This window comes from Chroicocephalus ridibundus, chromosome 2 (genome assembly GCF_963924245.1).
Source record: "Chroicocephalus ridibundus chromosome 2, bChrRid1.1, whole genome shotgun sequence".
Classification (NCBI taxonomy): Eukaryota; Metazoa; Chordata; class Aves; order Charadriiformes; family Laridae; genus Chroicocephalus; species Chroicocephalus ridibundus.
The window spans coordinates 133,072,726-133,097,284 of NC_086285.1; the positions used below are offsets into that span (position 1 = coordinate 133,072,726).

The 24,559-nt window shown below is 39.0% G+C and overlaps 1 protein-coding gene across 6 annotated transcripts in view; it reads right to left on the reverse strand.

Moving 5' to 3' along the window:
- NCOA2 (nuclear receptor coactivator 2) overlaps positions 1–24,559 on the reverse strand; it is a 195,777-nt gene that overhangs the window by 41,497 nt on the left and 129,721 nt on the right. For all 6 annotated transcript variants that reach the window (XR_010070030.1, XM_063327036.1, XM_063327034.1 and 3 more), the window contains 6 exons: positions 14,120–14,223; positions 9,091–9,268; positions 7,472–7,657; positions 5,541–5,642; positions 5,310–5,450; positions 1,765–1,912 (listed from right to left, as the gene is read on the reverse strand). Coding sequence is in view for 5 of the 6 variants with exons in the window: in XM_063327036.1 (XP_063183106.1) it covers positions 1,765–1,912; positions 5,310–5,450; positions 5,541–5,642; positions 7,472–7,657; positions 9,091–9,268; positions 14,120–14,223 (859 nt within the window). In the remaining variant the exon portion in view is untranslated. The remainder of the gene's footprint in view (positions 1–1,764; positions 1,913–5,309; positions 5,451–5,540; positions 5,643–7,471; positions 7,658–9,090; positions 9,269–14,119; positions 14,224–24,559) is intronic.

Here is a 24,559-nt window from a genome sequence, read left to right on the forward strand (position 1 = left end):
TGCAGATAGGTTACAATTTCAGACCCTCTCCCTCTAACGTACATCTCTTCTCTATTATTTGACAGGAGCTAACTTCTAGAACTGACAGAAATCTCATCTGAAACATATGACCCAAACAAATACATGTTTTACGAGACAGCTGTGGACAGCTGTTTGCTGGAGTTCTGAATTTCTCTGAGTTAGCCCCACCACAAGGCTGGAGTGGGCTATTTGCCCACCAAGTTCATAGTGAAAAGAAAGTTGAAAAAGTCACATTTCTACACTGCCAGAGTATTGCGATACCGCTCCAAAACAGCATGTGAGCCAAAAGAACTACTGGATACTGCTTCAGGATGGGAACATAACTGGATACGGCTTCAGAATGGGAACAGGCTGTTAGCAATCCAGTCCTGCATGAGCATTCAGGAAAAGAGGAGAAGAAAGAAAAAACCCACACACATAGGAGCTAAAACTCATGTTTTGGAGATGTAGGCTGTAAGATGGAGGAAACAGAAGACAGACATACACGCAGAGAAAAAGCTCTTGTGAGAGCACCTGAAGGTCACTTTTCTTCAGTAGATTTTAATTAGTTTATGGGAGGATGCGATATACTTTTTACTTCTGTGCTAAAACTTAAATCAGAAAAATCAGACATATTCCCAAATGTCAAAAGCTATGAAAGAGACAGTCTCAAATACATTAGGAAGAAAAAAAAAAGAGGTTCAGAGAAAAATCAAAAACAATTCTGGACTTCCAAAACCAAATACTAATGGAACATTCCGAATATGTATTTTTGATGAGACGAAAACGATTCTACTTGCACAGGGTAAGTGCAGATAAACCTTCGGGTTTTGCTAACGCATGAAAAGTAAAAGAACTGAAGCACGCAGAGTAGTGAAGCTTGTTACTCTGTATTTGTTACCGTAGGTAGAAAGGCAATGGTGAACAACATTAACTCTAGGAAGAGAGAGAGGTGGATTTTTAAAATGTTATTACACATACAATAGTACCAGTGTTTTGCTAAAAAAAGCAAGAATATTTGCAAGTACCATTCTTAACCTAATGGTGCTTTTTTAAACTTAAAATTTAGCACTTCATGAAATACCAAGTATATTCAGCAATCCAAAGAAAACAGATTTCTGACAGCTTTTGGTCAGGTCAATTACAAAATCTACGATTTGTGTAAAATGGTTTCAGTTTTAATTATGTTTAGAGCGGTTTTCTTCCTCTCAAAAAAGTGATACTGTGGACACAGGGAAACAGCATTGTAATTGTAATCAGCAAATAAAATCTGAAAAAAAAATCTGACACGTGACATGCAATGACTTAATTCAAATTTTACGCTGAAGTTCTGAGGTCAGGGATTACTTATTCTTGACTTTAACATATTACTGCCTGTGCCTTTTTAAAAAAAAACTAATAGTGGTGGCGTTTCTCAGGATTGGACATGTGAAAACCACTACTCCAAGCACCAGAAAAGACAAGGAATGAAGAGAGACAAGGAGTTCAAATATGCCGTTTGTCTAAAATGCAGTTCTAATAATCAGATCATATTCTTTAAAGAACGCTTTTGTGAAAATCCAGCATGCCATTTATAAGTCCTGAAGTAATCTTAGAGTCTTTTCCTGCTGTAAGCATCAAATTAAAAAACTTTCTTTGTTTTCATGCTATTAGTTCTAGGTCAACCGAACGTCTATCAGCCTTAAATAATCTATTTGCTTTGGCGACTCGTTACTTTCCCTGTCTCTCTGTAGAGCGTGGATGTAACAAACCAGTGAGGATTACCTGTGAAGCATATGCAAGGAGATTACAAGCTGAGGTTCGCTAGTCGTCTGAGAACGGATGAGCTTGCTCTTCGTTTGGGCAGAAACGATAGTGCCATCAGACAAGGAAAACCGATAAACAGGACTAAATGCTAGTCCCTGCCTTAGTACTGCAAGCAAGCAAAATAACAGAATTAAATTAATGAGAAACTACAGTACAGGTAGCTTAGTTGCTCAACATCTTGATGTTCTAAATCCATCAGCACTGATACCACAGACACTGCATAAAAAAAAAATAAAAAAAAGAAAAATTTTGAGACTAAATAATGAGCTGTGTATAAATTAAAGGATCCCACATACTGTAAGGTGATCAAAAGAAAACTTATAAGGAGTGACAGCAATCACAGGACAGATACTATGAAATACAGAATATTTCAGGAGTAGGCCAAGAAGTCCTTGATGTCCGCTTCACTTTTCGTCAAATATGTGTCTAACTCCTTTTGTTCCTCCTCCATTTTTTCATCTGCACCATCTCCATCACGATGATTAATATATATACCTTTAGTTTCTAAATCATCTGTTTCCATTAGCCTGTATCTTTTACTCCTTATTGCCTGTTTAAATTATCTTGCAGCAGTTACTCTCACTACTACTTTAATTTAAAAAGTACATAAATTTCTTACATGGGAACAATTCTTACAGTGGGAACAATTAGAAATAAGGAGATCTGGAAAAAGAAATGATTACTTTTTAAAGAACAAATACAAAAAAATAGAGCTCAAACAAATCACAAATACAATTACCCAAACCAAAATTGAGACTGTGCTATCCTTCCCCAGTGTTAGATATGACTGTGTTTCAGGTTTGGGTTTGACTTCACTGCACACATTCTGCAGCCCTGAAGTTTTCAGTGTAAATCTGAACTTCAGCAAATTCAGTTCCCTAACTTCTGTAGACCCCTGTGACATTTCTTTAATTAGAAATTAAATTCATGTTGGGGAAAATAAAATCTCCAAACACTTAGAATAAATGTTCACTCTTCACCATCAGTGAAACAAATCTGATCATTTTCAATTCCTAGTGCAAAAGTTATTACATTAGGATTGCAGATATGGCAGGAGGAAAGTACTTAACTTCAAAATTTTCATATAATTGTTTAGACAAAAAATAGGAATGAAGTACTACAAATACTTTTAATTTCCTACTTTTTCATACATACACATTTTCTGTGGTTTTAGTTTTCTTCCCTTTTTTTTTTTTTTTAATTAATAATATCATCTGATCTTCATTTCGCTGCTTGTCTTTTAATATTTCCTGTTGTAATGAAATGACATGGTTTTCCGAGTGTGGCTTTATTGAACAGTCTCCTCTACAGGGCTACGAGATTTTCAGCCTTGCAGGACTGGTTATGATTGCTTTCCTTCCCTGTCCCCCCCACTGTTATATATTGTTCTACAAGGTTTTAAAGTATTATTTAGGCAGTGAGAAAACAGGAAGCACAATTTAAACAACCAGAAGGGGTTTTTCAGAGTAAAAATGTAAAGAAAAACAAAAACCTACAACTGTGAAACAATACAAAGCAAAATTTCACTGTTAGGTATGTCATTGTTTCAGTTTAACCTTTGGGCACCAGAAGGTCCAAAGCTCTTAACTTTAGCATATACCACATCAGGAAATTCCAGTACTCAATGCCAACAGGATACAAGTGAAATCTCTACTTAAATCATTTTCCAAACTAATTCTTTAAGCAAACAAGAATGTTTCCGTATTCCTCTTGAGGAAATGCTCTTTTTCTGACTGCAGCCAATAAAAACTTACCATATATTTTGCACTTTACGCCAAGAGTTAATTTGAAAGCTCTGTGGTTTTTATTGTTTATCAAGCTAATGCTGATTTTTTTGCCACACTGTGACACTGAATTATATGTAGGAGACTGTTACTTTCCTTGCCTCTATTCTCAAACCATAATGACTTAAAAAATGCAAGGGCTTCCTCAGTCAAGTGCAAAGATGCCACTGCCCAAGATATGCCTTGTTTTTCTTCTCCATGCTGCAGGGCAGGGGACGGAAACTTTTCAGCCATTTCTCCTCTCTAGTACTGGATCCTTTGCAGAAAAGCAACTTCAGAGGTTTTTCCTCCTCCACTCTCTTCACTTCCACAAGAAGTAAAGAGCCCAACCTCATTTAGACTAATTCTACAGTTCATACAACAATCCTAAGCCTCTCCTGCAAAATGATACGGCATAAACTCCAGAACGCGTATATTTTTATCACTTCACAGGTAGCTTAGAGAGGACCCAACTCAAACCTCGGCACTGGTGTAGGAACTGCTAATTTGCTCAGGAATCATTTGAAGAGGACTGAAATAGTAAGTGGCTGGATGCCGTAACAGAAACTCCTAAATCAGCTTTGGCGGAGACAGGTCCTTACCTGAAACTGCTCTCTAAACCCCTGCTGTAACTTTAATTGCAGATTACCTTCTTTAGTTCTGTCCGAAATCACAGCATAAGGCTGTGAACTTTTAGCACTCCTACTGTATATACCCCAAAAGCTGTTATCTAAAATATCACGATATTTTTGTGCCCCCACATTCCCAAGACGAAACCTGAAGGTTTCATGAAAGTAGAACATATTGAAGAATATTTAACTAAAGCCGCATGACTAAAGCTTTTCTTTTTGTGTATGCGTGTGTATTTGATGGAATGATTTGAGATTCCAGTTACAACTTAGTTTCCAAGACGGCATGCCAGCTGTTTAATGACCATGGCAACTATTTGTTACAGGCCAACTGTAAACCCCGTCCTACAAACATGAACCTAAAGAATGATGCTCTTGCACTGGAAATGTTCTGGTTATTCCCCATTGGTTTTGAAAGGACTTTCCTGTGGACTATAAAGGGTTATTTGTTTTTAGTAATTTGGACCTGTGTTACTAGGATAAGCAGCATCAGGGTTTTATGAAAAGAAAAATCCCCACCCAGTCACTACCACAGAAACCTCATGGGGAACCTTTCGCAGTGCAGCACCCTCCTAGATCTTACCTACCATAATCTTGAGTGAGTAGACGTGCTTGCGGTGTATCCTTTAACGCTTATCAGCTAGATACAGTACAACAATGTAGGTTTCCAGACAGTATGAGTGCTGCATCTCTGATAATTCACACTGAGTGTTTCTCACAGGAAATGTGACAATCAAAGTCCATTTTTGTAGAGAAAAGGAATGCAGGTCAATGAACTGCAATGTGTGAGCTGAGGTTCTGAAGAATAATGGGTAGTGAATGTTTTGGTGGGCAACACGCAAGGGTCTTCCTAAAATAATTGTGACAATTTGAAGATTTGAAGCACCCTCCAGTATATACAGTTATAACAGCAGGCTAAAACGAACACGGAGATATAGGTGCAAAACCTCTCTAGAGAGAGCCATCATATGTAAGGTAAATCAGTCTGAAAAAGAGAGAGCGTCAGTAGCCCTTGATTGTTCCATGTAAACATAACAAAGAGAACACAACCAAGAGATAACAAATGACAAACAGTTTAAATATAGAAAGTGCTAAAAATATGAAACCTAACCTTCCTGGTGATGCCTCTTGGCAAAAGATATTTCTCCCTCGTGCTGCGAATGGAACCTCTGAATGCATCTTCTCACCAAATCCTCCCAGCCAGGTTTCATAGCTGCTCGCATGGTACTTGTGTCCAGTGAAGTTATTTTCCCTGATATCCGATAAAACATTTGTTATAGCGATTTCCCCTTTGGGGGCGGGGAGGGGGATAAAAAAATTAAAAACTCCTGTTTTACAATACCTTGTAGATCCTGGCGAGTAGTAAAACTCTCTGAGGAAGGAAGAAGTGGTCTTTCCTTCATTGGAGCTCTTCTCGCAACACAAATCAAGCAAGACTGCAAATCTTAAAGAAAAATGTTACTTCAGTGATTTGTATAGAAGAGGAAGATTTTGCTTCCACAAAGAATTCAGAAATATTTTTTAAAAAATTCTTTAAATCTGTTTGGACTCAAAGAATAAATTTTGTACCAATAAATGGGTGGATAGAACTCAGTGGTTTTGTATCTTCATTATTTCCTACAACATTAAACAACACAGGAGAGGTGGATTTATTTTCTTTTTTAGAAGAAAAATTATCAAGGACTCCACCACAGCCCAAAATTATCGGCACGTGTTTATGCATATATCTGTAGCAGCTCAACCACTCAGGAGATGAAAAGTAACAAAACAGAATATACTGCACGCTCAGAGAGCATGTTTCTTCAGCACTGACTGTTTTATGCTTTCTAAGCCACATTTCCTAAACATGCCCCAAATGCTTGCTGTCCCTGAGAAAGCAGCTTCATAATAAGCCCTTTTTAGTTATCTGAATACTTAATATACAATCTCAGGAAATTTACCTGCTGAAGTAGTAAGTGGTAAAGGAAATGGTAAACCACGATTGTCTTCAAATTCCAAGAACTCAAAAAAAATTGCCCATTGAAACTTTCCTCCCAGTCAGCTACATTGTTCAATATATTCATTAATGACCTAGATGAGGGGACAGAGTGTATCCTCAGCAAGTTTGCTGATGATACCAAGCTGGGAGGGGTGGCCGACACTCCAGAGGGCCGTGCTGCCATCCAGCGTGACCTGGACAGGCTGGAGAGCTGGGCAGAGAAGAACCAAATGAAGTTCAACAAAAGCAAGTGTAGGGTCCTGCACCTGGGAAGGAAGAATGCCAAACACCAGTATAGGTTAGGGGCGGACATGCTGGGAAGCAGCTCTGAGGAGAAGGACCTGGGGGTCCTGGTAGACAGCAAATTATCCATGAGCCAGCAGTGTGCCCTTGTCGCCAAGAAGGCCAATGGCATCCTGGGCTGCATAGGGAAGACTGTGGCCAGTAGGTCGAGGGAGGTCATTCTCCCCCTCTACTCTGCACTGGTGAGGCCACAACTGGAGTACTGTGTCCAGTTTTGGGCTCTCCAGTTCAAGAGGGACAGGGAACTACTGGAGCGAGTCCAGCGAAGGGCAACCAAGATGATTATGGGACTGGAGCACCTCCCTTATGAGGAAAGGCTGAAAGAGCTGGGACTCTTTAGCCTGGAGAAGAGAAGGTTGAGGGGGGACCTGATTAATGTTTACAAGTATCTAAAGGGTGGGTTTAAGGAGGACGGAGCCAGGCTCTTTTCAATGGTTCCCAGTGACAGGACAAGGGGCAATGGGCACAAGCTAGAACATAGGAAGTTCCGTTCAAATACACGGAAAAACTTCTTTACGGTGAGGGTGACAGAGCACTGGAACAGGCTGCCCAGGGAGGTTGTGGAGTCCCCTTCTCTGGAGATTTTCAAGACCCGCCTGGATGCAGCCCTGAGGGATGTGCTCTAGGCAATCCTGCTCTAGCAGGGGAGTTGGACTAGATGATCTCTAGAGGTCCCTTCCAACTCTGAAGATTCCGTGATTCTTCTTACAATTACAGTGATATAAAACTAGGATATCTCTTCAAGGTAAACAGAGTTTCTCTCAATTTCAATTATATTCATTTAACAAATAGATGCATGCAAGTGTATACACTCATAAGCCAAGATGAAAGTACACTTCTACAGCTAAATGAAAAAGGAAAAAACTTACAATTTTTCAAGATTTAGAAGCCACTTTATCAACTTTACCTCCCTTTATCAACTGCACCAAAACTGCTGGCCCGCAACAGCATGGAAAGAGAAAGTAGTAACACAAATTGGAATCTTTAATTACCTTCACCATCCTCCTTGAAGGAATTTGGTTGAGAAACAGCAAAGCACTGCATAGTTTCATATTTCTGATGTGCTTCCTGGTTATCATGGCCTTCTTCAGAATCAGCAAGAGGTTTTACCAGCATCCGACAATTAAAGGTATGGCTATTACGCCTAGGAGTGTCACCAGACCAAGATCCCCCGTTCACTGAGCAAAGCAAAGATCATAGAGTGAGATAAATCTGGTAGCAGTCATTTCTGCTGCTTATCCACACGAAATTAATCAAGGTGCTTTGCAGACTGGTTGGGAAACAAGCTCATTTAACAACAACAATCTGTTTTTAATATTAGGGCCCAAACCAGTACATAACAAGGTAATTTATAAAATCCTCAGATTTTAAGAGCACTGCTAATTTGTTCAGCTATCATGTTGTTTTCAAGTGACTTTCAAAGACATAGTACAAAAGCAGGATAAAAGTCTAAATATTGTGCGTGTAGAAGTTATACAGCATAGCGAAAAGCCTACTGGGTAGATCAAGTTAATTGATGTGCCTGCAAGAAAAAAGACAGTATGTGGGATCTGTGCAGTGAATTTAAAAGTGATTAATACAAAAGAGATGGCAGCATTGTCTAAAAATCTGTGTCCAGATTAGAAATAAAAAGAAAAGAAACTAACATGCATTTATAAAAATAGGAAGCAATAAAATCAGGAAAACATATCGAAACACAGTCTCAGTTACAACGGGAAAGACAGAAGGGATGAGAATGACCTGGGTGCAGTGATCGATAAACCTACAGCCTAACACAGTGCTTAAGACAAGTAAAAAAGGAAACAAAATCCTGAGATGCACAAATATAGGTACTGGACATCAGTCAGAGCAAATTAATGTAACACCACATAAGGAAATAGCAGGGTCGTATTTAAAATACTCTTCACTTGCCCTTTTCAGTCATAAAATGCAATAAAGGCAGTAATTTATGGGGTGTAGCTGTTTACATTTTTGATTGTTTAAGGGTTTATAAGTGAAGTCATAAAATGCTAAAGTGAATTGCATAATACTTTTTAAATGGCTATTGCATAATACTTTTTAAATGGCTGTGAGTAAATGAGGTGCTCAGTATTGACTTCCTCTTTCACCTCCTCCAAAAAACCAATGACATTAAAAGCAGTATTAATATGAATCCAAAAATGGTTGCAACTAACAGAAACCATTTTTTAAAGGTAAGGATAAATATTGGTGAGACTATAAACATTGAAATAAAAATTCTAACATAAGGAGTTTTCTGATTTTTCTTTTATATTCCCCCTTTCTTGGGCCATTCTTAGAATAAACAGCCTAGACAGAAAACTACCGGAGAGTTCACATAGCTAATGCTGTCTTCTAGTGATTCACTCTGGAGATCCATTAAAAATATCAGCTAACATGAGTTACTAAGAGTAATCTTAACAAAGAGGAATCTGAAAAGAGTGGAGGATGCTTTTGAGAATAATATTAATCATTCATACAGCCTATACATACATTAAAAATAAACAGAGGTATATGATGAAACTGTAAGGACATTAAGTTAAGTTATTGAAATGCTGATTTATGAAACCAAAGTTAAATAAATAACGGTATGAAATGAAGAAAAGATACACACCTAAAGATTTTGGCAGCAGGATTTTGACAAATTCATTGTGGTCCCCTACATGCAGAATGCTATATATGCTTGTGTTCATCAGCTCTTCTTGGTTGTACCTTAGGTACTGTGTCACATTCTCAGAAACAAACACAACATTACCTTCTGGGTTCACTACAAAGAAGAACCCATCGAGGGCCTAAAGGGGGGAAAAAAAACAGCAGGCAGGCAGAGAGAGACAGACACATTACCAAACAATCAGATTAACAACAAGGTAACCAGAAAATAAATATTCCCTTCAGAAGACATAGCTGAATCTTTCTGCATCCATCCCAGTTCTTACATTCTTGTCTGTAACAGCAAAGGACACATTTCAGACTGAGCATCTAATCTTACTTGTATTAAACCAGTGTAAAAGCACAGAAAGGTGCACATCTTGCAAACTAATGAAACCCACACATGAAAACAACCAAGTCCCCCACCCCAAACAAACAAACAAAAATAACGGAAGAGGTTACTACCTCTCTGCCTGCCTATGAAGTAAGAAACCTGGACCAGAAGCTGGTTCTGCTAAACCTGGAGTCTGTTCACTCCTCTATGCAGCACAGGGAGACGGATCCCAGGAAAACATCACAAGATGTGCTGGCACAAGGCAAGGAAAACACGGGCAGAAAGAAAGAGAAAGGCTCTCTCCCCATCCCCAGCAGTGCATCTTCATAGAAGTGAGGCCCTGTGCAGCCAGGAACGCGAGGGATTGAAAGCAGAGAAAGGCAAAGGGAGCTGAGGGCAGGCAGTGAGCGGCAAGGATGGGGCAGCTTTCCTGCCTACTCCCAGGACTGCTGTCATTTTATTTATTTGACACCGGTTTCATTCAGTCCATACATGATCCAGGGAACAGGAACCAGACTTTCACCGCTCCAACTCAGCTCCGTGGTATTCCAAAGGACTTAAAAGCTTCTTTGAGGAAGTATCTAAATTAGTCATTTCTGCTGATTGGTTTCCCCCCTTATCTCTTGTGACGGTGGCAACCTAGCTGCAGCATTCTTTCCAAGATATCTGCTGTCTGTTATCTGAAGCCTAAGCCAAATACTACATCACTTCTACCTGATGAGGATAAAGTAAAATTTGAGTATCAGCAAGAACTTCTCATGCAAACTTTCTTTTCCTTAAGATGCAAGCGTGATTGTGGATGGTAGAGATATTTCAGACTACATCCCTCCAACTTTATTTCATGTGAGCAGATAAAGGGGGATACATTTAAACTTAAAGCACCAAAGCTTTTGGTCTAAGCATTCAATTAACAATTAACCCATACAGACTTCTGCAGCTTTGCCTGATTTATTCACCTCTCTAAGGACTGGTAGGAAACCACTAGAACAGTAGTTAGTTTTTGCATCTCCAGGGGCAGAAACAAGTCAGAAATACAGGCAACGCATGATTTATTATGGGTTAATTAAAAGTGAGTGGATCCATACTAAACCTGAACTCCGCTCACTGCAAAACAGTCTAACAAGGTGGAGCTGCTATAGCAAGTGTATACAGGCATTTGCATTTTTGATATGACCAAACTTGTATACTGTACAGCTTGCCTGTGGGTCTTAGCAGGCGGGTCTCAAGTCCTCAGGCTACAGACACATATTAAAAATATCCTACGCTACTGAGCAGTTCGCAAATCCAGACAGTACAAAAGAGAAGGCTAAGGAGGGATCTTATTTCTGTCTTCAGCCCCTTAGCAGAAGGCTAACGAGAAGACAGAGCCAAGCTCTATTCAGAGGTTCATAAGGGAAGGATGAGACGCAAGAGACACAGGTTGCAAGACAGGAAACTTCAGGGAGATGCAAGAAAAAAAACAATTCACCATGAAGGTGGTCAGATATGGGAAAAGGCTGCCCAAAGAGGCTGTGAAATCTCCTTCCCCATAGATATTCAAACCTTGTCTGGACTTGGACCCGAGACACCTGCTCTATTCGGACCTGCTCACTGTGGAGGTGGGATTACACAAGCTCCAGAGGTCCTTTCCAAACTTAGTTAATGATTCTGCTAAAGGGGAGGGATAGTGAAAGCACAACATGCAAGCAGAGTGGCTGAGCTAATGGTTGCCAAAGGCTTTGTTTGTTCTATTTTTAAATTACAAAATAATAAACACAAGTAAATGTACAACTATATACTTTTCCTGACGGCCTTTAAATTAAGATAAATGAGGTCTTTTTCTCTCCTGTTAATTGTCACAAATGCTAATCTCTGTTTTTTATCATTGCCTTCTTTTTGTTTCTGATCATTCTTGGTTCCTCCAGTTAATTCACTTTCTTTGGAAAGCTCCCTCTGCTCCACGTGCCTTCATAACATTCAAGACATTTTCCTGCTGACTAACAATGTTTTACAAGATTTAATTAATTGAGGCTCTACTACAATTTTCTATCAGCATCTCCGCTACAGATTAGTGTCTTAGACTGCATTTCACTCCTTGAAGCCGATGTAAGCGTGACCTCTTTGGTTTAGTCCTTTCTGTATCACGAGAGATCCCTGTACTGCCTGAGGATACAGAGAGCTGGACCAGAGAACTGAGTTGGCCGAAAACTAATGCAAGAAAAAAAAAAAAAAAAAGATGCTAGCCACATCAGTCCTCTGAACTGGCCCACCATGAAACCACATGGCCTTTAGAGCTGGCAGAAGGGTGTGGGTTTGGCTGAACCATTCTGCCTGGCAGCGGTCCACGCTTACATCAATTCAAAGGGATTGCAAAACCAAAGCCATTGCAGATGTTTTATCAGAGTCCTGAGGAGGAAACTTTCAAAGACAGAGATGGGAAGCAAGAGATTATGTGAGTTACTGGCACCCCACCATAATCTTTGATTTTCCCTACTATTTTCCTTCTACAGCAACTTCTTTGGCGAGGACACGCTCTGTGCTGTTTCCTCACAGCTGCTTCTTGGGTTGACCACAGAAGTGGTCATCTGAGCCTAGAGTAACACAGGGCCTTATATACCAGTCTCCTATTTCTTTCTATTCTAGTAATAAAATAAGCTTGTAGGTAAGCAGCGGCAGGCTTTTGAGGAAGTTAATGCACCAAGATACTTAAATCTTTTAGAAGCTTCCACTTTTGCAATAATTTCTTAATTCTGTCCCCACGTGCATGCGACCCTCATAAACAACTTTTCTTCAGAGCTATTGGTACAATGGGGGAACAAATAATGGATAACATGCTGGAAGAGAAATCAAGAGAACAGATATTATTTTAGATGATATTCTGGAATGGAAAATACATTTGTGTTCTTTGAGCTGTTGTCAGTTCTCTCTTGACTATTTTTTCACCCACTCTTCCTATCTACTTTCTGCTTTAACCAAGAAATATGTTAAAATATTCCTCAAAGGCAGCTGCATGATGAATTTTACGCTCTTTTCAGCTGGAAACACTCGCTATTTTGAGGATTCTTCAGTTTTATTCTTTAATAAAAGCAGACAATTACATTTCTAAACCAAATCAACTAATAAACTGTTCATCAGCATTGCCATTTTTATTATTGTTTGGCAATGGAAAAGGGTAGGTTTTTGAAGAGGTTATACAAAGGGGTTCTGTAAAGATGAAATAACTTAATTGCATTTCCTTAAGGAGATAAAGACACAAAGAAAGTATCTGTAGTCTTTTCACAGTAAACGTGTAACAACTTTCAGTCTTTTTATGTTTCTCGGTGCAAAGGGACCACGGATTATTAATTTAGTTCCACAATCTTTCATTGTTAATATGCAATGGTTTTACTGCAAAGGAAAACTAAATTAAATGGAAGAATGGAACAGACGGGTGATTTTACATGTCATGTTTGCTGCAAAAGCCAATCATGCAAGATAAGCCAGAAAAAAATAATCTTATCCTTACTTTCCCTGTGATTAAAACAGGTCCTTACAATTAAATTAATAGGAAGTTAAATTTTAGCGTAGCAATGTAAGAGATGGATGTTTAACCTTGTTTGATAGCAAAACCAAAACGAGAGTATGTATAACAATTATTAAATTAAATCAATTAATTTGTTACCCCACTTTTCAAAGAGGAATGTTTTTACTCCAATCTGTCTAATCTTCCTTATGTTTAGTACTGTGATTTTGGAGCCTTTATTTCCTGTGTAGTACAGAAAGCTATGTTTTCATCTAACAGATCATGAAAAATAATGCAAATACTTAAAACTGTTATAACATACATCTTGCTCCTGCAATGTTCAGAAATGACAGAACAAATATGCTTCTGCCAAAGTTGGTTCCTTTAGCTTGACTCAGAGTTTGTGTTTTGTTTTATCTAAAGTAACATTTATTCTTCCTTACAGATAAAGTCTACATCAGAACATGAATAAACAGTTTGCAAGTGAGCTTAAGCAGATAAAGCAGTAGTGCCAAAGGACAGTAGCATATGACATTAGGGTCCCAGATAACATACCTACCCAACATTACTATTAATACACTTAGAAGCTAGGTTTTTAACCATGCAGCCTTTTGGGATATCAAAATAACAGCTAAAATCAGACAGAAATCTTAACTAAACAAATGGAAATACACGTCTTGAATAGCTCTCCTAGATTACTTCCATATTCTAGAGGGAAGAGTCATGCTGTAAGTGCTGAAATGATAAGCCATTAATACAGTATAGCAGTGACATGCAATTTTAGAGGAATTATTATTCATGTGTATACTACTGTATATGTAAGTCAATGTATAGGTACAACAGGTTTTCCAAATCTGTCATGGTTTAGAACAAATAAAACATGCACACACAGACCCCCAGGACTTGCTACTAAATGAAGCCACTCAAGTTGTCTGCATTAGAAAGCAGCAGAGTTCTCTCTTTCTCTGCCTCTCCCCACCCCACGTTAAAAACAGTTTTATCACTGAATCCAACAGAAATATGCTGCCTTAAATATGCTCTCAAATGACACAATCCTAAGTAGCCAGGACGGTTTGTGTCTCTTTTACAGCGACCTCCAGCTGCGCTTTTTCATTACACTGCTCTTCATTCTAAAGGGGAGCAGAACTGGCTTAAATAAAGGAATTTTGTGCTCTTTACCTCAAGCATCATTGGTCCAAGTGCATCCTTGTCGATGACACTCTGACCCGTAGATGATACATCTGCTTTTTGCACTTCATCTTCATTAGCTGCTGCTGCTTTTTCTGCAATAAAGAAAACTATGTGTTAAATGACAGAGCAGTGCCCTCTGATACAGTGAGAGCCCACAGAGCATTGAGATTAGCTATAAACGGTTACAGTGCAACAATTCTGAAAATGAGATTAAATAGTCTCCCATAATGATTCAACAGAAGCATGACTAGTATATTTGCTTCTCAGTTTTGAAGTTGTATGACACAAGTGAAGTAATTTCTGCTCTTCCTCTGCTAGACATTTTACTGAACTACAAAACACAACACTGGGCAAAGACAAGGATTCTTCATGAAGGTGCGATGAGCAAGAACCAGGATCAAGGTGTATTAAGAGGCTGATCTAAAAGAGCATGCAAAGCTCACAGCTGCACAACTTTTCCACAATCGCTATATTTAGAAGGAAAAACATAAGTCCGCAATCTACTGTTTCAGTACTGAGAAACAGCAGTCTCATTTTTCTGTTCCCATGCCTCCACCCACATTTTTACTATCACATAATTCTCATACAGCCTCATTTACGAATATGTTATTAAAACTACACACAATTTCAAGTGCTGTATTTGAAAATTACAGGCAAGAAAGTAACGATTTAAGGTTTCTGTAGCATAATGCCACGTATTACAATACGTTATATACAGTACCAGTGATCAAATGTAAGAGATATTCATACATACTGGAACTTTCAAATCAAGAGGGTTTATAATTCTTGTCAAGTAATGGACTGTATTCATTTTTCTATTCCAAGAATGATATTGGTGTTTAAGGGAGAAGTAATAAAAGTAATAAAACCACTGTACAAAATACATATTCTACATCATAAGTTAATGAAATGAGTAATTTTTTAGTTGCTAGTTCTACACTCAAAACATTATATTTTTTTATTTTTCAAGCAATTATGTGAAAGTTAGGGCTATACTGCAATCAAGAATATTAAAAATCATTAAAGATTTTTTATTTTTAGTATTATGCAATAGATTATTATAATAAACACGAAAGCACACTGAAATTACGATAACAAGAATTTATGGCTTCTACAACAACAAACCAGAAGAAGGCTCATACTAGGAATTACTGAAAGTACCACGTGCAGGTGGAGCAAAGGGCCTTTGGAAAATCACCCTTAGTGAAAATTAAAGCATCAGTCATACAAATTAACACGTATCCAAACGCACAGTATTTTCCCACTATCTGTAGATCTGCAATACTGCAGCCAAAGTTCCTCTGAACTCTTTCCTTGGCAGAGGTTATAAGGTCAGTGTGAATATACGTTACTTCGACATACAGTAAAGGAACTGCTTCTGAGAACCCGTGGGTGTTCTCCTATCAGCAGTCACCTGCTGGCAATAAGGCTTTGGTCACTCGGGCTGTCTCATCCTAGATTTCTAGTGTTTCCTGCTTTCACGAAAAGAGAGTCACGAAAATCTTAGCTGGCTCTTAGGGTGTGTTCATACACAATATAACACCATTGTGAATCACAATGAAACAAATTTGCTGTGAAGATGGACTGTTGCAACTGATGGAATAATTTGAAATCACTTTGATTAGCATAATCTAATAGAAATAAATATGCTAGAAATAACTATTAACACTTCCTCTGCCACTTGAACTCACCAGGATACAAAGTTAGTGCTTCTGGTTTGGACTGCGGACTGCAATGGGAATTTGGGGTTTTTTTTCTTTCGTCTTCTTTTGGCAAAAAGCAGAGATTAGGTGTAACAGGAAAAAAAAAAAGAACAATCCTTCCCATACTACAGTATAGCAGAGGTGGCACTATACGATGATACAATACCGAGAACAATTCTAAAAATGGTGAAAGAATTCTAAAAGATTCTAAAAATAGGGTTGAGTTTTAATGAAGTCAGCGGTAGTATTTGTTTCCCATCTGTTCCTGGTAGCACAAAGTGATCCCTGGTTTCACACTGTAAAATATTATAATGGATAAGGATACCAGCCTCCTGCCTTCATCCCCTCACTGCTTCAGTCATTGCTACCACCTTGAGTGCCGCAGAACATGGGATTATACTCCATGTGCCAGAAATGGAGGGGCTGCAGATATGGCACAGCAACGGTGTGCAAACACATTCACTACCCAGTATTTCCAGGTTTCACTGGTTGCCAGGACTACTTTTACTGATTATTTTTCACATAAAACAAAACATTTGCGGAAAATTTTTTTCACTCTTAAAACCACAGTCTTTATACAAGCCACCAATAAGGTATCTATAAACACAACTGTTCTCTTTTACGCACACAGGTGAGGTTTTACACAAAGAAAAAGGAGAAAGTTTTTAGTTACTATAATGGTAATTAACACAGAAGATGCAATACCAGGACGGACCAAGGATCTCTTGAGCCTCACATCCAGTCCCTGACAGCGGCTGCTTTCCCCCCTGGTTCCCCGTTTCTCCATTTCCACCCTTTCATCTCTGACCGCTTCCATTCCACCGTCAGCTGTCCCTCACAACCACTCGACCTCTCCGTTTTCTTTTCCCTTTAGACACCCTTTTCCACAGAGGGCCCAACACCTTTGTGGGGTCAATAAACACAGTGCTTGCTCATGGAAAAAGTGTAACCAACGGAAAAAATAACGAAAACGCTATTTAGACACAAATGTTGCCTCTCCCCGTGATGGTGACAACATACGCTACTCATGACATTTGGTTAGGCATTCTGAAAAGCTTTGTAAAACACAACGTGCTCCTACATTATGGACTTCATAATTGGATCTGCAACTTAATTAAGAACTTAAGTGGCCAGAGAGCTTAGAAGAGGCTACACATTCAGGCCACAGGTCCCTATACATTTATTTAAGCAGCATTGTATAGGAAACCATGGCCTCAGACAGCCTCCGAGTAGGACCTGTGGTAACTTATGTCAATGCTATAAACTGCAGCTACTGATAATGTTAAGCTGCGCAGTGAATTATCCATTTTTGACTGAGCTACAAAGCCCCTCGTGAAGACTCTATCAGCACATACAGGAAAAGTAAGCGCAAACCCTGTCAGCAGCGTTGTCATGACAGACAGGCGCGGGAAACGTCTTGAAACACAACTCTACTCTTCAGTGATACAGCACGTGGGGCTAATTGAGAACAAAAATTTGTTGCAGGAAGGTTGGAAAAAATCAACAACCGATACACGAATTTCTAGTGCTGACAACAACCGTGCATTTATCACAAGTCAGTATTTTTTGTTTTTCTTAACAGTTCCAGCTTCTGGCGTTAAGTAGGGGTGCAAAAATGTGAAGTTTACTTTTCCTTTTTTTACTTCTCCTATCTTTTTTAGGTTCACTGGGGGCCCTACAAACAAATCAAAAGCACAGAGAGTTTATTATTTCTACACTAGATTAATGATTTTTGAATGCTAGGGGTTAGGAAAATAGCTGCAGAGGCCCAACCTTGCAAAGCCTCTCAGAAGCCTTTTTTCCAGCCCCACGGGAATTGCTGGTATTACCCTGTGACTAACCACAGCCGCTAGATTTTTCCACTGCGGCCGCTAAGACGGAGAGCGGGAGCCGGTTCCCTGCTCTCGCACCTTCTGGCGATGCCGCCTCCTAGAACAGCGATGCCCCTGTTCAAATGGAAAAAGGCTGGGAAAGCGTTACCAGGCACCCTATGGGCACGGCGGCAAAAAACAGAGTGGAAAGAGAAACACAGCCTTGTGCCGGTGGAGGAAGTGAGCAGGGTGGAAAGAGGCTTCCCACGGCTTCACCTCCCCACGCGAATTCTCTGCTGGAGGTTCAGCTTCGGCATCGGCCCCCGGCGTTTCAACAGAGAGGGAGCGTTAAATTAGAAACCGGCCCCATCCTTATGAATATGGCTACCAGGGATCAAGCATATTTTATCTAAATTACAGCGGAATAAACTTCACGCACATGAAATAATTATTAGCTCCGCTCAATTAAGAGTTTAGCCTAGAGAGAGAAAAAAAATTTAAATAAAATAGAAGTGCTCCTGAGAGAGATACTACAAAGAATATATACATCCAATTATGCAGCATTTTAGTGATGTGTGTAATTTAGATTTTAAACTGTGGATATGTTTACAATGGTATAAGCAGTAATATACTAAAATACATATTAATATTTTCAATTTGGCATCGTCCTAGTGATCATAAACTGTATTTACTTTTCTATGTTAATATACAGAAGAAAGAAGAAAAAAAAACGCTCACAAATATTTTCTGACTAATTTATCAGTGGGAAAGCCTCAAGCTTTATTTGAAGCTCATTCCAGTTTCTGAAAGCAAACCTTTGTGAAATCACATTAGTTTAAAAGAAATTCCTAAGTCAGAAAAAGAGAAGCCAAAAGCAATAGTTTGAAATCTCCTGCTACATTTTAACTTAGGAAGCCTTCCTGGTTTTCCATCCTCCCCACTCAAGCTATGTTGGTTCTCTCTGGGTTTCTGACAGCAGACTCAGAAGTGCTACTGACGGGCATCACCTCTTGGTTGCGTTTCAAACCCTCCCTTCCTACAGGTGGGCAGGCAGGACCAGCTAAACCACCCAAAAAGCTCTCTTTGTCTGTATTCAAGCTCTACTCCAACTTCCTTAATGAAACTGGCTACAAAAATATTTCCCCCTTCATGCTCTCTGCAAAACCAAAATACATTTTCGAAGTGAAGAATGAAACTGTAGCCTCTGTAGGGATCACAAAAAGTTGAAGCATAATCTGAAAGAGAAAATTTGCAGCAACACACATTTAGTTTATTTTTCATTGGAGAAACACTTAAGGTTTTCATAGAACAAGAGGAGCAAGGAAAAAGGTCAAGAGAAAAAAACCTGTAACAGGCAGAATAAAGTTTATTATCCAATATTGCTTAAAATGGGTTTTCTTAGGTGCCCTATATAATTCCTGTTCTTCAAAATTTTCTGAAATAGCTACTGAAATGTCACACCCACCTCAAATCGTATGCCCTCATTTATATCACAACAGGTAAAAAATACAAGCAAAGAGATTTATTAAGAGGAATACTAGAAAGCTCAACTCTGCACGTTAGAAAAATCACACAAATCAAGAAAGATCCTTGTAACAGTAATAGCAGTATCACTTGAAAGTGATTGTAAGCGCTATAGAATGTTTAAATACGCAATTAAATTTTACACTGCAACTGTCTCGAAAACAACTTATCTTCACCATTTTTTGTACGCATTAGCGAACTAATTTTGTCTTGCCTCACTCAAGTTTGTGAGTAAGTTTACCCTGTGTGGTCCTTCTGATCTCTCCTGAATTGTCATGCAAAAATAAAATCCAAACAATCAAGGAAACAGTAGAAGTATGTAACTGGCCAAAGATAAGGGTAGATATAGTACTGAAAACTAATGTTAACATATAATAGAAAGTATAATTAGCAAACTGTTAGATTTTAGATGACATTACAGTTTTAACTATTAGATTTAATACCTTTTGAAATATTACATTTTAGTAACATCTGTGTATAACTATTGCTAGGTAAGGATATTGACAACGGTAACGGACAGGAGGTTTGTAACATGAATAGAGCTATATAAAAAGTAGCTTCAAATGTATTGACTTGAATAAAAAACCAGAAAAAACAACAAAAAAAGGACGCTTGTATTTGGTAACGTGAGTAGTTTTGGATCACTACACATGATGAAGCAAAGCAGTGAAGAACGTGTAAGTTATTTTGATGCTTGGTTAACCACAGGAAAGCAGCTCTGCTGTGTAGCTGAGTAATTCAAAGCACTACAATCCATGGCTCACATGGAACTTGATATCCACATGCACGTTTCTTAGTTCCCATTGCCTTGACATAAGTTGTTTTTTCTCCCTGAAAGCAAGTAATTTTTCAAAAGACCAGTGCCTAAGAAACAGCAACCATTTCAGCAATCAATTTTAAGACCAGCTTATCCCATCCCTGTGAATAAAGTTAGCTACTATTTTAGGGAAGCGATTATGTAGTGAGGTTGCTCTTTCATCATACAGCATACATCTGTCCTGAGCAAAGAAGCTATTAGACTCTTGAATACATTTTTTCCCCTAGAAACTATAGATCAAGTCTTACAGGAAAAACTATGCAACATCTCAGGAAGGTTTTAGGAGGTAAAACAAGGGAGAATTATGCATCTGCACCGAACTAAAATTAGAAAAGCTGCCATATGGCTCTGTGAAGCCAGCAGCACGTTCTTATTCATTAGGAAGCATTCTGCTAACATAAAAACACAAGGCCTTCCTGTGCTCTCCAAATGTGTTTATCTTTTCAACATTAATGCACGATATATCATCAGGCTGCTGAAATCTCCTGCAGTGCATATTAAAAAAAGCACAGCTGCACTTTTTCTCAGCACGTTTATTCACTGCAAGCAATCTAAGAGCACGGCTCTGCCCACCTCCCCGACACACAGCCCTCTTGTTAGCACGGCTTGCCTCCCCTTGGGGGTTGGAAAGGGCCACGCGCCCACCCACCCGCTCGCCCGCCCAGCCCAGCCCAGCCCAGCAGCGCCCCATGTGCCTCCCCACGCCCCGCTCCACTCCTCACACCCTCATGGTTTAGCTTCATATTTACTACTGCTGGTGGAAGCCCACTTAAATGGTAAATGACCCCAGGGCTTAAGCTAAAAGCCCTTGGAAAGCTGTAAACTCAATTACTCGCTCAGGAGTAGCAGCATTTACAACACCGCAATTTCACCACGGTTTTAAACTGAAAGAGGGGAGATGTAGATTAGATATTAGGAAGAAATTCTTTCCTGTGAGGCTGGTGAGGCACTGGAACAGGTTGCCCAGAGAAGGTGTGGATGCCCCATCCCTGGAAGTGTTCAAGGCCGGTCTGGATGGGGCTTTGAGCAGCCTGGTCTAGTGGGAGGTGTCCCTGCCCATGGCAGGGGGGTTGGAACTAGGCGGTCTTGAAGGTCCCTTCTAACCCAAATACGATTCTTCTTTGCAGTGTTTTCAACTTCTAATTGGCACAGCTGCTCTCCCGTCCCACACATACCTGCCCCACCTTCCCACTGTAAAGAAGCATCAGAAAGAAACTAGCTCTTCAAAAAGCTTTGCATTCTCATAAAAACATCAAATACAGGTAAGCATTCCTGGAGCTCTTCAAGCTTTGAGTGGTCTGCTCTTAGAAAATTCATTAACAGTAGCCAGCGTATAAAATTTTCATGGACACTGAAAGTAAAACAAGCAGTGAAAAGCCATGATGGATTTAGGAATAGCAACAAACGGAAGTAATAATACATAAAATTAATACTAGTTTCATTTCTCTTAATAATTTTGACATTTCTCCATCATTCTTTTCTTGTACAAGTCGTCATTTTTGTCACCCAATACTTCTTCTGTAAGAAGTAGTGCCTGGGAATTAATTGCCCCCAGCTAAGTTAAACTGGAACAAGGACAAAAATAATGAAATTCAACTCACCAAGAATATTTCACTGCTGGACAGAAAGAAGCCCAGTATTTCTGTATGTTATTTTTGCTAAATACTTTAATACTCGTTTTACTACCTTTTCCTTGGTTTCTTCGCCTCCCCATTCTCATTTTGCCTGTCTTTTCTGTCATCCCATCTACGATCCCTTTTTTCTCTCATTATTACAAAACTCAATGGCCTACTTCTTGGGACCGAGGAAGAGGACAGGTGGCAGCCCTGGAAGTGCCCCCTCCTTCCTCCCCTCGCCCCAGGAGCCGGTCGGCTCCAAGCCCCATGAGCTGGGGTACTGCAGTGCCACGCTCCTGGCACACGGCTCCACTCAGAGCACTGAGGCTGAGTCTCAGCCTCTATAAATACACTTAAATACCTCTTCTAAAGATTGCTAACTCTTGCATATAACAGTGGCAACTAAAAGTGACCACACTGTTTACAGAAATAGCATTATTTGCAGAAATATGTACCTACTATTCCCAGATTTATCTGCTTAATGCAGTGGCAGAGATTATTCACACCTGAGATGACCTCCTAAGGTCACTAGCTTCTGGTAAGTTAAGGACTGGGCAATGAAGTAAAACCCAGAATTACAACCCACTTGCTGCTGCTTAACTGAAGACTAAAGCGTCCTATGTGGGACCCCCAAATCCACGATGGCTTGATCCATCCCCAGCATGCAATAAAAATACAAAACAACACAGCAAGTAAAATAATTTCCCTGCTGAGATTATTTCTAGTACTTTTATGTATCAGTAAAGACACAGAAGGACAACTGTCATCCTACCATTTAAGTGAAATGTAAACTAAGACTAAAAGCGACCGAGGACCCAGAAACTATTTCTCACACCATGCCTTATTTGAATCTTTAAGGATACGTCAAAGTACTGTATGGTGAGTGGCAAGTTGTTTTTCATTAAGATCTCTTGAATGTGGAATTAAGCTCCCATCACAACCTTCACCTGTTGACCCCCTGGACATGATGCAACACTGACCTTTTCCACTAAGTTTTCAAAAAAAGTGGAAATAAATATAACTGGGTGTAGTTTTACTCATGCAGAATTTTTAGACAGCTCTTAGCTTATTAAAATGTTTAATTAAGTTCAACATACACTTTTATATGAAATGAAAGGTTGTGCTTAACTTGCAAACTGATAAATCCAATGTGTGTGTGTGTGTGTATTCCTATGTTTTTAAGTTCTATTCTTTCTCTTTTCTCCAAAAAGACAACTAACACTGTCTTTCCAGCGTACACTGACTAGCTAGAGAAAGAGCATAAATAAATTAATTATCAAAGGTGCTGCCTGCCCAGGAGACTTCCCTACCAAAAGGCCAAAATCCAGGACAGTGCCGAGAATGTATATTTTTCACTGGTCTAAAATGCTTTTTTATATGCTGGGTTTTTGTTGGGTTTGGTTGGTTTTGGGGTTTTTTTTGTTAGTTTTTTTTTTTTCATACACACTTCCTAAGAACATGTAGTAACTGGTATAATCTCAAATCTCTGGTTGTGGTGTAATTTAGACTATTTTATAAGTGTCTAAAATACAGTACCTAGACAACAAAGGGGTACACATGGTAGATCAAGTACATTGGCTATCAGTGCCTTACCCCAAAACACACTCAATTTAATCAGTCACTTATTAGTCTATTCTGGAATCAGATAAGCAGATTCAAATCTATGTATCTGTAGCTGTATACACAAACACTTACATATCCAGGAAACAGTTTTTACTCTGTTGGTGTTTAGATGACTTCAAAACACTCATGTAAACTACTCAACTGTACATGATAACAAACACCACGCATCCATCAGCGTTGACTTAAAATCCATTACGTTAATATGGCTGAATTTCAAAAGAAAGAGCCAAGCTAACTGACCTCTGCACTAAAATATTAGCTACAAATATTTGGCATCACTCAGCTTAACAAAGTAATTATTTTTTTTTTGGTACGTACTGAATTAGGACAGAAAAGTTTACTGTATTTTTTGGCATTTACAATTTTATAAGTGTTAGATATTTACTTAATGAGTAACCTCATCTTGTTTTGATAATTCATCTCTAAAAACAGCGTTAATATGAATGTCTAAATGGTGGGAGCCTGATGTTCTTTAACATTTTGGCTGAGCCAGTGTTTTCAAAGACAAGAAATATGGCAGGATCTGATAATTTTGTTCAAAACAGAGCTCCATCCCTGTCTCAGAAATAATATATTGCTTTCACAAAAGTTAACAGCTCTCCAGTTGGTTCTTTGACACGTGAAAACACAGGCAAGATTTTGAAAATAAAGACACAGGGTTAACACTCTTTAGACTAGAATCTGCAGATGCAATTGCCAAGCTAATTAAACTTATAGGTTTCCAAAACTTAGGCCAAAATAACATACTGCAAAGGAATATTAATCTAGCCAGACCCCATTTCTTGAAGCCTTACTCTTACGTACTCAACCAACTGTTAAAAGGAAACAGATGACTCCCTTTCTTCGAATGCCACATCGCCATGATTACAAAATATCTTCTTTATTTTAGGATGCTGATGATAAATCTTTGTGACACACCAGATCATTCGCAACAACAGGCAAAGATCTTTTTGCTTTATAAATTGCCATCGACGACTGCAAAACTTTTCAAGAGACCTAATATGGGGCACCAAAAAGAAATATGATAGATCATGTGCTCCCTATGAGCCCACAAAAGAAAAAAAGTTTCCATAATAAAGCATAGGCCAAAATGGAGCACAGATAATTGGAGACAGCTAAGGAAGAACAGAAACAAGTTTAATTTAATGTGTCCATGCTAACATGGATAACAGGGCTCCTACTGCTTCTAATAGTCCAGATTAGAGTAGATAAATCTTTTACGAAAAAGCTGTAAATCATTAAGGACAAGTAAAGTTTTCTTCCTTTAACAGCGCAGTGTTCAGAAATAGAAGCTGGGGCCCCTCTTCTTGCTTTTTAAGGATGGAATTTTTTAA